The sequence below is a fragment of the Crotalus tigris genome, unplaced genomic scaffold (assembly GCF_016545835.1).
Source record: "Crotalus tigris isolate CLP2741 ecotype Arizona unplaced genomic scaffold, ASM1654583v1 scf7180000017690.20705106771:4171800, whole genome shotgun sequence".
NCBI lineage: Eukaryota > Metazoa > Chordata > Lepidosauria > Squamata > Viperidae > Crotalus > Crotalus tigris.
The window spans coordinates 928641-945148 of NW_024096569.1; the positions used below are offsets into that span (position 1 = coordinate 928641).

A 16508-nucleotide genomic window follows, 5' to 3' on the forward strand; every position below is an offset into this window, starting at 1 on the left:
AGTTTAAGATGATGTGGACTTCAACTCCCAGAATCCCCCAGCCAGCATAACTATGCTGGCTGGGGAATTCTGGGACTTGAAGTCCACATCATCTTAAACTCGCCCAGGTGGAGAACAACTGGACTAAACGGTTCATTTTCTTTCTAGCTTCACCCCTCCCAGATCGGACTACATCGCACATTGCCCCCAGCCGGTGTAGCCTAGATGCGCGGGCTGAGGATTATGGGCTAGGCAATCAAATACACCCAGATGGCAACAGCTGGCGCCTGCAGCCCCGTCTTTCTTTTTTTTTCTATGCCAGTGGTTCTCAACCTGTGGGTCGGGACCCCATTTGGGGTCGAACGACCATTTCACGGGGGTCGCCCAACAACGCAGTCCGCCATTTTTCCCCCCCTTTTCCTTAGCTGTGCTCCTCCCTTTTATTCTATCAGCTTTTGAAAGCCAATAGAAAAGACTCTCTTGAATAGAGTCTCATTCTATTGGCTTTCAAAAGCCAATAGGAATTGTCCAGGCTGTCTCTGCCCTGCTGAGCCCGCCAAAAGCCCCATTCTGCAAACGGTGCTGCACCAGTTGAGTAATCCTTGACTTACGACCGGTGGAGTAGTCCTCGACCGGTCGGGGGGTCGCGGCACTCAAAAGGTTGAGAACCACTGGGCTAAGCCTTGGCGCAGAATTTCAGTGCCACGATCCCCCGTTGAGGGTGGGGAGATGGGTGGGGGGCATCCCAGGGTCCCCTGCAAGGTGCACAAGAGAAGGGGTGCGTTTTGCACACGTCCACAACTTGAGGGGGAGCCCCACGCCATCCCCCCCAAGAGGTTCCCCCAAATGCACGCCCCCCCCTCTCCCCACTGCAGAGACCCCATCAATCTGGCAGGAAGGAAGAAGCAGCCGGGAGGGCAGCTAGCGAAAGCGCGCAAGGGGTAGCTGCAGGAAGGTCCAACGAGTCAACAACACACCCCGTGCGGATGCCGTCTTGACGGTTTGGATTCCCCGCCGACTTCCTCAGCTGAGGCTCTCTGCTCTCAAGGAGACTATCCACGAACGGACAGGGGGAGGGGTTTCCGCGAAGGGGATTTCTGCGAGCGAATGTGTGCAAAAGGGTTTGCGCCAAGGAATTTCTGTGAGGGAATTTGAATCTGCGCCAAGGGATTTCTGCGAGCGAATTCCTGCCGGGGGAATTTGAATTGGCGCAACGGAATTTCTGCAGCAAGGCAACGTGCGCAGGGGGGGGGGTCCTGCAAGCGAATTGGTGCGACGGAATTTCTGCAAGGGGGATTTGCGCAGGGGAATTTGAATTTGTGCAAAGGAATTTCTGCAAGTAAATTTCTGTAAAAGAATTTCTGCAAGGGAATTTGAATTTGTGCAAAGGAATTTTTGCAAATTTCTGCAAGGGAATTTGAATTTGTGCAAAGGAATTTTTGCAAATTTCTGCAAGGGAATTTGAATTTGTGCAAAGGAATTTTTGCAAATTTCTGCAAGGGAATTTGAATTTGTGCAAAAGAATTTTTGCAAATTTCTGCAAGGGAATTTGAATTGTGCAAATGAATTATTGCAAATTTCTGCAAGGGAATTTGAATTTGTGCAAAGGAATTTCTGCAAGGGAATTTGAATTTGTGCAAAGGAATTTCTGCAAATTTATGCAAGGGAATTTGAATTTGTGCAAAGGAATTTCTGCAAGGGAATTTGCGCAGGGGGATTCCTGCAAGAAAATTTCTGTAAAAGAATTTCTGCAAGCGAATTTGCGCAGGGGAATTTGAATTTGTGCAAAGGAATTTTTGCAAATTTCTGCAAGGGAATTTGAAGTTGTGCAGAGAGGCTATTTGGGGAGGGGAAGGGAGGATGAAGGGGAAACCCGGTGGGGTAGTGTGTACCCAAACCATGTATGTCCCCCATTGCGGAAAGTGACAGCAACCAAGGTGGCTGAGGCAGGTTTTGGCTGAGAGATTTGGCCATCCCGGCTGGAGTTTAACCTCTCCAATCCCGGGAACTGTGTCCACAGTTGACAAGGCAGTTGGAGGGGGGTGTGTGTCTTGCTCTGGTTGGACCCCAACCCTCAAAGCCCCCTCCTCCGTGCAGCCCCACCCCAACACAATCAAGGGGAGATCCCATTGAATCAGGATCGTCTGATCTTAAAGTTGGAAGCAAGGTAAGGGGCATCTCATCCCAGGGCTGTGGAGCAGGGGCTAGGGAGTCCATCAGGATTGGCACTATGAGCCTGCACCCACAAGGTTGCCCGCTTAAACTAGAGGGCACTGCTTCAGTGTCCTGGATTCGACTTTCCTAAAAACCCGCTCTTTGGCAGAGGTTTAAGGCCGGGCTCTTCAAACGTGGCCCCTTTTAAGACTTGCGGACGTCAACTCCCAGAATTCTGTGTGTTTCGCAGTCCCCGGCGAGGGAATTCTGGGAGTTGAAGTCCACAAGTCTCCAAGGGCTGGTTTAAGGCACTGGCAAATCAACTCCGTAGTAAGACCTGGCCTCGTGTAGCTGCAGCGAGTAACACCCCACACTCCCTCCGCATTCTCGCACGCACATTTACACATTCGACGGCACGCATCCGATCGGGTCCTGCAGAGTCCAAAGTTCCCTGCTCTTGGATCCACGTCCACCTTTGGACTCCTGCAGCCGCTCAGCTCTTCACGGGGGTCTGCTCGGCCAACGGCCCCCCAGGGCACGAGAGGCACTTTTCTGGAGTGGGGGCCTCCGAGGTCAAGTGGCTGCCGTCCCCGGCCTCTTTGCCAAGATGGGCCTCCTGCCAAGTCGGCTGAGATAGACAAGTGGAGAAATTGGGCACGGTCATCAGGACGAGGCTACCGGCCAACAGGAAGCAGCCGGCGGCGAGGAAAGAGGCCGCGTAGTTGCCGGTCAGGTCTCTCAGCCAACCTGGAAGAAGACGGCAAAAGAGTGAACTGGTGCCAGGAGGTCTCTCAGGACGGACGGTGTCAATCACCCGTAGCAGTGGATCAAGCCAAACCTGGACCTCGCCACACCTGGAATCCTGCATCCAGTTTTGGTCACCAGGTTACCAAAACAAACAAACAAAAAAAGAGTTTGGGACTTTGGGAAAAGTGCAAAGAAGAGCAACGAAGACGATGAAAGGCGTGGAGGCTAAAACGCACAAAGGACGGTCGCAGGATTTGGGTACCGTATTCTCCGGCGTATAAGGCGACTGGGCGTATAAGACGACCCCCGACTTCGGCGCCGATTTCCATGCCTAAAAAGTCATCTTATACGCCGGAAACTACCGTTATTTCCGGCGTATAAGGCGACTCGGCGTATAAGACGACCCCTGACTTCGGCGCCGATTTCCACGCCTTAGAAAGTCGTCTTACACGCCAGAAAAAAACGGTATGTCTATTCCAGTGATGGTGAACCTTTTAGAGACCGAGTGCCCAAACTGCAACTCAAAACCCACTGATGCATCGTCGGGGGGGCCGGGTGGGTGTGGCCCAGTGGGTGGGCGTGGCTGCGGTGGTCACGGCAGACTGGGTGGGACTAAAAAGTTCAATCCATCAATTCCAACTTTGCGAGATCTTTTTTTTTTCCCGCGAGAAGTTGTAATTGATTGATTGAACCTTTTTTGGGGGGGACACGGCGGCAGAGGCCTAAAGCGAAAAGGTTTTATAAAACCCAGCTGAAGGCCCAGGACTGGGGCGACGGCACGCGGGCTCTGAGTGCCACCTCTGGCACCCATGCCATAGGTTCGCCACCACTGGTCTAGTTAAATGAAAAGAGGGACACTAGGGCGACATGATAGCAGCCTTCCGGTATTTGGGGGGGGGCTGCCCCAAAGAGGAGGGGGGGGTCCACCTATTCTCCAAAGCACCTGAAGGCAGGACAAGAAGTAACGGATGGAAACTCATCAAGGCGAGAAGCAACTTGGAATGAAGGAAAAATCCACTTCGAACTAAGGAGGAATTTCCTGACAGTGAGAACAATTAGCCAGTGGAACGGCTTGCCACAATAACTTGTGGATGCTCCATCGCTGGAGGTCTTTAAGAAGAGACTGGGCAGCCACTTGTCTGAGATGTTATAGAGCAGTGGTTCTCCACCTGTGGGTCGGGACCCCATTTGGGGTCGAACGACCATTTCACGGGGGTCGCCAAACAACGCAGTCCGCCATTTTCCCCCCCTTTTCCTTAGCTGTGCTCCTCCCTTTTATTCTATTGGCTTTTGAAAGCCAATAGAAGAGACTCTCTTGAATAGAGTCTAATTCTATTGGCTTTCCAAAGCCAATAGGAATTGTCCAGGCTGTCTCTGCCCTGCTGAGCCCGCCAAACGTCCCATTCTGCAAACGGTGCTGCACCAGTTGAGTAGTCCTCGAGTTACGAGCGGTTGAGTAGTCCTCGACTTACGACCAGTTGGGGGTCACGGCATTAAAAAGGTTGAGAACCACTGTTATAGAGTCTCCTGCTTGAGTGGGGGGCTGGACTAGATGACCTCCAAGGTCCCTTCCGAGTCTGTTATTCTGTTATTCTTCCTTCCTTCTTTCCTTCTTCCCTCCCTCCCTCCCTCCCTTCTCGCTTCTATTCTGATGGATTGAAACAAACCATGATGTGACATGGGATCTGACATTGGGGATAAGGACCTACCATCTCCATATCCCACAGGCCCACACCACATCCAATAAAACACATCCAGCGCTGTCGGAAAACATCACGATTCCGGATCCACCTCAACGGGACAAAACCTGCGTTCTCCTTTGACCTGGATACCTGCAAGGCCCGCGGAAACCAGACAAACAAGTTCGGAAGAGCGGTTACGATTGTGTTACTCCAGGGCTCCCCAACCTGTATCGGGCCGTGGCCCAGTATCGGGCCCAGTATCGGGCCGTGGCCTGTTGGCCACCGGGCTGTGGGACAGGCTAGTCAGTGCACGCAAGTAATAATAATAATAATAAAGTTGGAAGGGTCCTTGGAGGTCATCTAGTCCAACCCCCTGCTCAGGCAGGAAACCCTACACCATTTCGGACAAATGGCTGTCCAGCCTCTTCTTAAAAACTTCCAGTGTTGGAGCGTTCACCACTTCTGGAGGCAGGTAGTTCCACTGGTTAATTTGTCAGGAAGTTTCTCCTTAGTTCTAGGTTGCTTCTCTCCTTAATGAGTTTCCACCCGTTGCTTCTTGTCCTGCCTTCAGGCGCTTTGGAAAATAGCTTGACTCCCTCTTCTTTGGGGCAGCCCCTGAGATATTGGAACACTGCTATCATGCACGCACACATCCCCATTTGCGCTGGCTAGCACCACCACAGCCACAGGATGCGAAAACGGGATTCTGCCATGCACAAAAAACGGGACACTGCACCTCAGGGTGTGGAAACGGGATTCTGCCATATTGCGGGACACCAAAAATGGGACACCGCACCTCAGGGTGTGCCTTGGGGCGCAAAAACGGGACAACGTCCCATGGGGCGTGAAAACGGGACAGCAGGCCTCAGGGTGCGTAAACAGGGCGTCGCGCACCACCAGAACGGGGCAGGGCTAGTGAGTATCACGTTTGCGTCGCGCGCGTGCTGCCCCCTCCGTTTCCCTCCAGTCCATCAACCGAGCAAGGTTGGTGACCTCCGTGTTACTTACCTGACAGGGGGGACCCCAAAAGCCCCCCGACGCTTTCTATCATCTGGAGCAGCCCCATGGCGCTGAAGATGTTCTCGATGCCCACGATCTCCGGAATGATGGAGAAGACCACGGGCGTCAGGGCTCCGGAGAAGAATCCGTAGCCGAGGCTGATGGCCACCAGGAGCGGGTAGGTGCGGCCCCAGGCGATGAGCAGCAAGGAGACGCCCGTCAAGAAGGTCCAGACCACCAGCAGGTGGATCAACCGTGATGACCTGTAGCTGCCCATCCACCCGGAAAAGAGGCGACCGCAAAGGTCCGCCACGGCCGCCACGGACATCAAAAAGGCGGCCTGGTACTCGTCAAAGTCCAGTTCTCGTGCCCGGGCCACCAGGTGGACGTAGGGGATAAAATAGCCTGTGTTGACCAACGTGATAGCCACCACGTACCGCATGAACGAGCAGTGGGAAAGGAGGTGCAGGCCGAAGAGATCGGAGAGGGTCTTCCAGCACGGTCCCGTCAGCTTTTCGCCGGACAGGTCCTGCTTCAGGGTCAGGGGCCGGATGAGGGCGCCGCAGGCCACGAGGTTGAAGGACATGCCAGCCACGATCATGAGGGCCCCCCTCCAGGCGTAGGTGTCCACCAGGAATTGGAAGAGCGGCGAGAAGGCGAAGGAGGAGATGCAAACGCCGGTGAGGGCCAAACTGGTGGCCAGGGTGCGGCGCCTCTTGAAGTAGCGAGCCACGGAGGCCACGGAAGGCGTGAAGACCAAGGCCCAGCCGAACCCTGCAACAAATCAGAGCCGGATTGCACTTTTGCGGAAAGTCAAGAGGTCTTCTACAGCGGAGCAGAATTCACCAGCCAGCCTGCTTTAAGAGGGGTGGACTTCCACTCCCAGAATCCCCCAGCCAGCCTCCTTTAAGGTGGGTGGACTTTGACTCCCAGAATCCCCCAGCCAGCCTCCTTTAAGATGGGTGGACTTCCATTCCCAGAATCCCCCAGCCAGCCTGCTTTAAGAGGGGTGGACTTCCACTCCCAGAATCCCCCAGCCAGCCTGCTTTAAGATAGGTGGACTTCCACTCCCAGAATCCCCCAGCCAGCCTACTTTAAGATGGGTGGACTTCATCTCCCAGAATTCCCCAGCCAGCCTGCTTTAAGAGGGGTGGACTTCCACGCCCAGAATCCCTCAGCCAGCCTGCTTTAAGGTGGATGGACTACACTTCCCAGAATCCCCCAGCCAGCCTGCTTTAAGATGGGTGGACTTCCACTCCCAGAATCCCCCAGCCAGCCTGCTTTAAGATGGGTGGATTTCCACTCCCAGAATCCCCCAGCCAGCCATGCCTGAGTTTGGTTTTTTTCTCCTAACCCCTAGACCGCAGAGATTGCAGAGGAAGGGATTCTAAGAGAGTAAGCAGGCCACCATTGGTGTATATATCAAAAGGAATGCCTTTGTGCCGGCCAATTCTGGGACTTGAAATCTACCCGTCTGAAAAGCTGCCAAAGTTAAGAAACAGGGATCTGCATTGAAAAAGGCCTCACTTAGAGACGGTATCTGTGCCAAAGAATTCGCGATTCTGACCGGCAGGAGAATGTCAGGGCAAAATTAGAGAACCGAAGACAGAGCGCGACGTGTCTTAATTTACGTACCTGAAAGAAGCCCAATGCTGAGATATAAGTGCACCAACTGGGTAGCAAACGATGCCAACAGGAGACCCAGGCCGGAGAGAAACCCCCCAACCATGATCACGGGCCGAGCCCCATAGTGGGAACTCAGGGCAGTTCCCACTGGACCTGAAAAATAAACCACCAATAAACCTGGTTAGTACGTTAACCGTTGCACAATTCACTACACCAGTGGTTCTCAACCTTTTTAAGGCCGTGACCCCCAACCGGTCATAAGTCGAGGACTACTCAACCGGTTGTAAGTCGGGGACTACTCAACTGGTGCAGCACCGTTTGCAGACTGGGGCTTTTGGCAGGCTCAGCAGGGCAGAGACAGCCTGGACAATTCCTATTGGCTTTGGAAAGCCAATAGAATGAGACTCTATTCAAGAGAGTCTCTTCTATTGGCTTTCAAAAGCCAATAGAATAAAAGGGAGGAGCACAGCTAAGGAAAAGGGGGGAAAAAATGGCGGACTGCGTTGTTTGGCGACCCCCGTGAAATGGTCATTCGACCCCAAATGGGGTCCCGACCCACAGGTTGAGAACCGCTGCACTACACCTTTGATGAGTGCAACTACAGGTCACCCTTGACTTACTCACTGTTCGTTTAGTAACCATTGTGAGTTACAACGACGTGGGAAAAAAATGACTTGCTGTTTGGCCATTTTTCACACTTACGACCTCGTGGTCCCATGATCAAAATTTGGACCCTTGGCAACCAGCTCCTATTTATGACGGTCGCAGTGTCCCCTGGAGGGGTCACGTGATTCCCCCTTTTGCGACCTTCCGACACCCAAAGTCAACGGGGGAACACCAGATCCGCTTAACAACCGCGTGTTTCACTTAACGACGGCAGTGATTCAGTGGCAAAAAAGGTCACAGAATCGAGTCACTTAACCATCCCCTTGCTTAGCGATGGAAATTCTGGTCCCGACTGAGGTCGTAAGTCGAGGTTTTCAGGCTGTTGGATATCCCTGCAGTTTCTCAAGTTTAGCTACTGGTGTGGACTTCAACTCCCAGAATTCCCCAGCGTAAGACTGAGAAATGGACAGAATTTTGGGAGTTGAAGTCCATCCACCTTAAATTCACTAAGAAATGCTGGCCTGGAGGCCAAGGGACTCCAAATCTGGCAACTTTAAGACTTGTGGACTTCAACTCCCAGAATTCCTCAGCTTGAGACTGAGAAACGCACAGAATTCTGGGAATTGAAGTCCATCCATCTTAAATTCACTGAGAAATGCTGGCCTGGAGGCCAAGGGACTCCAAATCTGGCAACTGTAAGACTTGTGGACTTCAACTCCCAGAATTCCCCAGCCTGGGACTAAAAAACGCACAGAATTCTGGGAGTTGAAGTCCACAAGTCTTAAAGTTGCCAAATCTGGAGACCTCTCCCGGTGAATAAATGCCATTTGTGTCCTGACCCCCACCCCAGTAAGCCCCCTTCCTGCCCCCCCCTACTACTCACTAGCAAACTGCTGCACCGCGATCCCGATGGAAGTGATCCAGGAGATCCGTCCGGACAATTCCTGGAAATGAGCCACAAACTTGACGAAGAAAACGCCGAAGGATCGCAGAACGCCGAAGACCAAGGCGGACTGGAGGAAGGCAGCCAGGACCACCACCCAGCCCCAGCCCCCATCAGGGGGGGCCGGGACAACGGCCCTCCGGACCAGCATGGATCCTTGGGGGGGGGGCAAGAAGAAATGGGGGGAAATGATGGAAAATCAAATTGGCATCCCAAAATAGGGGATCATGTAAATCTGGATTCCTTCCTTTCTTTCTTTCCTTCTTTTCTTTCTCCATCACTCCGTTTTTCTTCCTCCCTCCCTCTTCCTTTCTCCCTTCTTCCTTCCTCTCCTTTTCCCACTTTCTTTTTCTTTCTTTCTTTCTTTCATTTCTTCTCTCCTTCCTTCTTTCTTTCCTCCATTACTCCTTTTTTCTTCCTTCTTCCCTCTTCCTTCCTCCTTCTTTCCTCTCCCTCTCCCACCCTCCTTCCCTCCTTCTTCTTTACTCTCTTTCCCCTCCCTCTTTCCCTCCCTCCCTTTCTCTTTCCTTTTCTCTTTCTCCTCCCTTTCTCTCATTCTTTCTCTTTCTCTTTCCTTCTCTTTTTCTTTCTCTCTCCCTGCCTTCCATTCTTTCTCTTTTCCTTTCTTTCTCTCCCCTCCCTTTCTCTCTCTCTCTTTCTTCCTGTCTCTCTCTCCTTCCTTCCTTCCTTCCTCCATCACTCCTTTTTCTTGCTTCCTCCCTTCCTCCTCCCTCTCTCTTTCTTTCTTTCTTTCTTCCTGTCTCTTTCTCCTTCCTTCCTTCCTTCCTCCCTCTTCCTTCCTCCATTCCTTCTCCTCTTTCTTTCTTTCTTTCTTTCTTTCTTTCTTTCTTCTCTCTCCTTATTTCCTTCCTTCCTTCTTTCCCCTTTTTGGTGGTGTTCTGTGGTTCACACCTGGCACTTTTACTTTCCTGCAGAATGGGTCAGAAAAGTCAAAATGGCGGCCACGTTTTTTTTCTCCAAGTAGCTCAAAAGACAGGCAAAGCATCGATCCCATTCTCGTGGCTGCCATTTTGACTTTTCTGACCCTACCCTGCTGCCAGTCCTGCTTTGTGGCGGATTCCTGGTGGGACTGGAATCCAGGCAACAGTTTCCTGCAGGGATCAAAGTGAGAACGTGGGAAGGCCAGCGAAAGCTGGCAGAAATATCCTAATCCTGTTTAGGGACCCTCTTCTGTCAGATTTTTACGATTTGGGAGGGGGGGCGCTTGGCATTCACCTTGATTTTGGGGATCCCCCCCAGGGAGAGAATAAAAATGGGTTGGGGGGGGGAGCTGGGGCATTCTACGGCTGCCTAGCAACAGGCAAGAGGGCCTCTGAGGATGTGCAAAGTTCTCTTCCCTCCCTGCCCCCCCCCAGGGAGGATCCGGGAAGCCACGACCTGTATTTTACAAGGAGGTTAATGGGGGGGGGGAATATAAGCGGGGAGGGGGGGTCACTCCTTTCAAGCTGGACACGGATGCAGAGAGGAACGTAAGGAAGGTCTTCTGGGACTGGGGAGGGGGGGTCCTAAGACCCCCCTCCCTCCCTGAGCATCCTCAAAGGCAAAGCCCATGTTCTCCCCCCCCCCAAATGGACCATATTCCCCCCCCCGCCCAAGCCCAGCAGGTGCAGCATCCGATGGGCCCTCGCCCCCTCCCCAGCCCTTTCCTTACCGGGGGGGTGGGTGTGCGGGGGGGGAAGACTCCAACCTGGCGCCCCCCTGGCAGCAACCGCGGGCGAGGAAGCGGCTTCCCCGTTGCAGGAGTCCGAGGAGGCGGGGCCTGGGCGGAAAGCCACGCCCCCTCCGTCTGGTTCATCGCGTTCCAAGCATCCCTTCCTTCTTCTGCGGGCGGGGGGGGGGCGGGAGGGAGGGGGGTGGCGGTGGAGTCAGCGCAGGCGCACTGAGGACGTGCCAGGACGCGGGGACGGGGGTCCGCGGGGGGGATGGGAAACTAGGGGAAATGCCACAGGGGGCTTTCCTAAGTCCCTCCCCTTTCCCCTCCCACCTTCCTCCTATTTCCCCTCCCTCCCTCCCTCCTTTCCTTCCTTCCTTCCTTCCTTCCTTCCTTCCTTCCTTCCTTCCTTTCTTGCCCCCTCCTTCTCTCCCATCCTCTTTCCTTCCTTCCTTCCTTCCTTCCCTCCTTCCTTCCCCTCCCTCCTTCCCTTTCTTCCTTCCCTCCCTCCCTCCTTCCCCTCTCTCTCTCTCTCTCTCCCTCCTTTCCTTCCTTCCTTCCTTCCTTCCTTCCTTCCTTCCTTCCTTCCCCCCTCCTTCTCTCCCATCCTCCTTCCTTTCTTCCTGGCCTCCCTCCCTCCTTCCTTCCCTCCCTCCCTTCTTTCCTTTTTCCAATATCCATAAAGCACTTGCTCAGGCAATTGGCTACAAAATAATGATTACATAATAAGACAGCAAGTATCAATATAAATTGGTTAATATATATATAGATTTTCACGGGTATAGGTATGCAGGTCTTGGTGTATTTGGGTCTTTTCCCATGTAAGATTGAGAGTATCTTGGCGACGTTTCGACGAGGTCCCACTCGTCATCTTCAGGCTGGGGTCTTCGGCTTCGTGCTTCTGCGGGCAAAGTGCATGAAGCCGAAGACCCCAGCCTGAAGATGACGAGTGGGACCTCGTCGAAACGTCACCAAGATACTCTCAATCTTACATGGGAAAAGACCCGAATACACCAAGACCTGCATATCTATCTATCTATCTATCTATCTATCTATCTATCTATCTATCTATCTATCTATCTATCTATCTATCTATCTATCTAGTATATCTATATCTATCTATCTATCTCTATCTAGTATATCTATCTATCTAGTATATCTATTTATATCTAGTATATCTCTATCTATCTATCTATCTCTATCTCTATCTAGTATATCTATCTATCTAGTATATCTATTTATATCTAGTATATATCTCTCTATCTATCTAGTATATCTATCTGTCTATCTATCTATCTATCTATCTATCTATCTATCTATCTCTATATCTCTATATCTATCTATCTAGTATATCTATGTATCTCTGTCTAGTATATATCTATCTATCTAGTCTATCTATCTATTCAATATCTATCTATCTATCTATCTATCTAATCTATCTATCTCTATATCTATCATCTATCTATCTGTCTAATCTAATCTAATCTAATCTAATCTAATATATTCTATCATCTATTTTCAACCCTTCCCCTGTCACCTAATTAAACCTGGACAGTTTTACCACCACATAATAAAACAAAATAAACACAGGCATAAAAACACAGATTAAAAACAGCGTCAAGAACAAAGTTAAAACTCAGGCAAGTGAAATTCAAAATTAGCCATTCCAAAGGCTGGAAGGAAAGCCCTGTTTGTTTGCTTTTTCAAAAAAGGCACCAGCTTTTTTCCCCTGGGACATTAAAACCTGCTTGGACTTTAACCTGCCCTCCCGGCCTGCTTTTGGGCGTCTGTCCAGCTTCCCACCATCACACAAACTATACTTGGGACATGTGTGTGACCCAGTAAGACGCAAAGCAGTTGTGGTTGCCCTTTGCTCCAGAATGCATTTACTTATTTACATAGATTTTAAAACTCTAACTTCCACCCAAATCAGGAATGTCTGGCAGGAGACAGACTTAACAAGTCAATAAATCACCAGCTTGGTGCTTTTTTGATACTATCAATTGGGGGGGGAGGGAGGAAAAAGAATGATAGCTGAGGAATTCTGGGAGTTGAAGTCCACAAATCATAAAAGGGCCCTAGTTCCCTCACGCTGGCTGAGGAATTCTGGGAGTTGAAATCTACAAATTATAAAAGGGTCCTAGTTCCCTCACGCTGGCTGAGGAATTCTGGGAGTTGAAGTCCACAAGTCATAAAAGGGCCCTAGTTCCCTCACGCTGGCTGAGGAATTCTGGGAGTTGAAGTCCACAAGTCATCAAAGGGTCCTAGTTTCCTCACGCTGGCTGAGGAATTCTGGGAGTTGAAGTCCACAAGTCATCAAAGGGTCCTAGTTCCCTCACGCTGGCTGAGGAATTCTGGGAGTTGAAGTCCACAAGTCATCGAAGGGCCAAGTTTGAAGACTCCTGCCCTACACCAGACAAGTGGCTGTCCAGTCTCTTCTTAAAAGCCTCCAATGATGAGGCACCCACAACCTCTGGTGGCAAGCTGTTCCACTGATTAATTGTCCTCACTGTCAAGAAGTGTTTCCTTCCTGTCTTGTAAACCAACTTCTGACTTTTCCTGATCTCCTGGGTTTCAAAATAAGCCACGTTCCTTGTTCCTGTCTCAACCCCTTTCCCTAGCCTACTCCAGTCCCACGTGGTCTCCGTGTCCTCTACCTCTGTCACCCACGATTGTGGCTTGGGCAGCTTGACCATAGAAATCCGTAGATTTTCAGCGGGACGTTCCAGGCGGCTGGGCCCTGCGCCACGTCGTTGATGAAGAAATTCAGGGTCCCGTCCTCCTTCCGCACGACGCCCACCGTGTCCCCTGCCTGGGGAGGGGAGGGGGAGAGGGGAACAGCCTGAGAGAGGGCAGGTGCCAGGGATGAACAACCAGATCCAGGGGTACTTTGGCACCTGGCAGGTGGTACGCAAGCTAGATAAGTCTACCTGGGGGGATGACCTGAATTTGCCGTGTAAGAAAAGCAATAATAGCTAGCTAGATGATGCTTTTTGCAGGAATAATCATATATTTGAAGGGACCAGTACTATAGTAATGGGAGCTGGGAGGGACCTTGGAGGTCTTCTAGTCCAGCCCCAGAATAGAATAAAAGAGTACAGAATAGAATAGAATAGAATAGAATAGAATAGAATAGAATAGAATAGAATAGAATAGAGAATGGAATGGAATGGAATGGAATGGAATGGAATAGAATAGAATAGAATAGAATAGAATAGAATAGAATAGAATAGAATAGAATAGAATAGAATAGAATAGAATAGAATAATAATGATAGAATAGAATAGAATAGAATAGAATAGAATAAATAATAATGATAGAATAGAATAGAATACAACAGAATAGACTAGACTAGACTAGAATAGAATAGACTAGACTAGAATAGAATAGAGAATGGAATGGAATAGAATAGAATAGAATAGAATAGAATAGCATAGAATAGAATAGAATAGAATAGAATAGAATAGAATAATAATGATAGAATAGAATAAATAATAATGATAGAATAGAATAGAATACAATAGACTAGACTAGACTAGAATAGACTAGACTAGACTAGACTAGACTAGAATAGAGAATGGAATGGAATGGAATAGAATAGAATAGAATAGAATAGAATAATAATGATAGAATAGAATAGAATAAATAATAATGATAGAATAGAATAGAATAATAATGATAGAATAGAATAGAATACAACAGAATACAACAGAATAGAATAGAATAGAATAGAATAGAATAGAATAGAATAGAATAGAATAGAATAGAAGCTGGAAGGGACCTTGGAGATCTTCTAGTCTAGCCCCTTGCTCAAGCAGGAGAACCTATACCATCTCAGACAAGTCACTGTCTAGCCTCTTCTTAAAAAACCTCCAGTGATGGAACACCGATGATTTCTGGTGGCAAGCTGTTCCACTGGTTAATTGTCCTCCCTGTCAGGAAGTTTCTCCTTAATTCCAGGTTGCTTCTCTCTTTGATCAGTTTCCAACCGTTGTTTCTCGTCCTGCCCTCTGGTGCTTTGGAGAACAACGTGACCCCCTCTTCCTTGTGGCAGCCCCCCCTCCAAATACTGGAAAATATAGGAAAGCTTTTCAGCCCCAAAGTCAGGCGAGCTGGCCGGGTTAACCACAAAGGCTCACACATAATCTAGAAATAAACCTATAGTTTCGTTTTCTCACGCTGAGGCATCAAAGTTCCAAGGAAGCAGGAACTGTGGGTTAAGCAAAGGTGCACGCCTTTGTTCATCGGAAAACCACCTTAAAGGGCAAAGGTCATGTCAAAAAGGGAGGGGGGAGACTGAGTAAGGGGAGGACCACAAAGATAGGGAAATTCCAGCCAATGGAGGAATGGTTACAAAAGCTGACGGGATCAGCAAAAATTGGAAACCGCTTCTGGACTTTGTGCTTGAGGTGGGGAGAAAAAAAACACAATATCACGATTTTGGATTTGACCGATTCGACCGATATAGAAACGGTTAGTGCCTCCTCCAACTGCTACAGAAATGTAAACAAAAGTTGAGATTTGATTTTAAAGTCTGATTTGATTGCAACAGAGAAAGTCGGAAGTCAGGGCCTTTTGTTCGTTTCCCCCCCTCCCCCGCCGTCTTTCTTCACTCTTTTTGTTTTGCTTTATTTTCCCTTTTTCTACCGCTGTCCCCTACTATTTGTTTTTGCACGTTCACATTGTACATTATAAAGGAGTCAAACTAAATAAAATCCTGAAATCCCCCCCCCAAAAAAATGGGGCAAGGAGGCGTTCCAGAAAGATTGTGAACTGCGGGATCCTTATCAAATGAGATGAGACGGGAGGGACTTGCGCTTTGGGCTGAGGGAATAATAATAATAATAATAATAATAATAATAATAATAATAATAATAATAATAATAATAATAATAATAATGCCAAATCCAGTCTGAACATCTGGCTGACTGTGCGATGAATAACAACAACAACGATGATGATGATGATGATGTCAAATTCAGTCTGAACATCTGGCTGACTATGCGATGAATAATAATAATAATAATAATGCCAAATACAGTCTGAACATCTGGCTACTGTGCGATGAATAATAATAATAATAGTGCCAAATCCAGTCTGAACATCAGGCTGACTGTTCGATGAATAACAACAACAACAACAACAATAATGATGATGATGATGATGATGATGCCAAATCCATTCTGAACATCTGGCTGACTGTGCGATGAATAATAACAACAACAATGATGATGATGATGTCAAATCCAGTCTGAACATCTGGCTGACGGTGCGATGAATAATAATAATAATAATAATAATAGTAGTAATAATAACATTAAAAATAAAGTTGGAAGGGACCTTGGAGGTCATCTAGTCCAACCCCCTGCTCAGGCAGGAAACCCTATACCCTTTCAGACAAAGGGCTGTCCAGTCTCTTCTTAAAAACTTCCAGGGTTGGAGCATCCACCGCTTCTGGAGGCAGGTTGTTCCACTGGTTAAGTGTTCTAACTGTCAGGAAGTTTCTCCTTAGTTCTAGGTTGCTTCTCTCCTTGATTAGTTTCTCCATCCATCGCTTCTTATCCTGCCTTCAGGCGCTTTGGAGAATAGCTTGACTCCCTCTTCTTTGGGGCAGCCCCTGAGATACTGGAACTCTGCTATCCTATCCCCCCTCGTCCTTCTCTTCATTAAACTAGACATATACCCAATTCCAGCAACCGTTCCTTGTATGTTTTAGCCTCCAGTCCCTGTTGAAACCTATGGGGACAGTTCAGAAATAAACCTCCGTTTGGTTATCAAGGACAGACATTTGCAGACACAGAACTTCAAACGTTCTTGGGTGCGCCTAGTGGTGTGCAGCCCAGCGTTATCGTGAAGAACACCACAACGGAAGTCAGCAGGCCCCATAACACTTGTTATGGGTGGCTTGTCTGAGTTTGTATAATGTTTGGCAGTTGACATCTGAATTGATGGCCGAACCACCCTCCATGAACTTCAGAAGCAGTTACTCCTTCGCCATCTTCATACTTGGTGGGATTTTCTAAGGCACGGCTTCCGGTGTGGTGTTGGTTCACGATAATGCTTGCCCTCACATCGCTAGACGCACCCAGGAACTTTTGAA

The 16508-nt window shown here is 49.2% G+C and overlaps 1 protein-coding gene across 1 annotated transcript; it reads right to left on the bottom strand.

The window, feature by feature from the left end:
* Nucleotides 1-534: 534 nt before the first annotated feature.
* On the bottom strand, nt 535-10508 carry SLC16A13 (solute carrier family 16 member 13). Its single transcript, XM_039337919.1, has 5 exons — nt 10409-10508; nt 8677-8892; nt 7197-7340; nt 5571-6335; nt 535-2880 (listed from the first exon to the last, which is right to left on the bottom strand). The coding sequence occupies exons 2-5, from the start codon at nt 8885-8887 to the stop codon at nt 2627-2629; spliced, it is 1374 nt and encodes a 457-aa protein (XP_039193853.1). The 5' UTR covers nt 8888-8892; nt 10409-10508; the 3' UTR covers nt 535-2626.
* Between the last annotated feature and the right edge of the window lie 6000 nt (nt 10509-16508).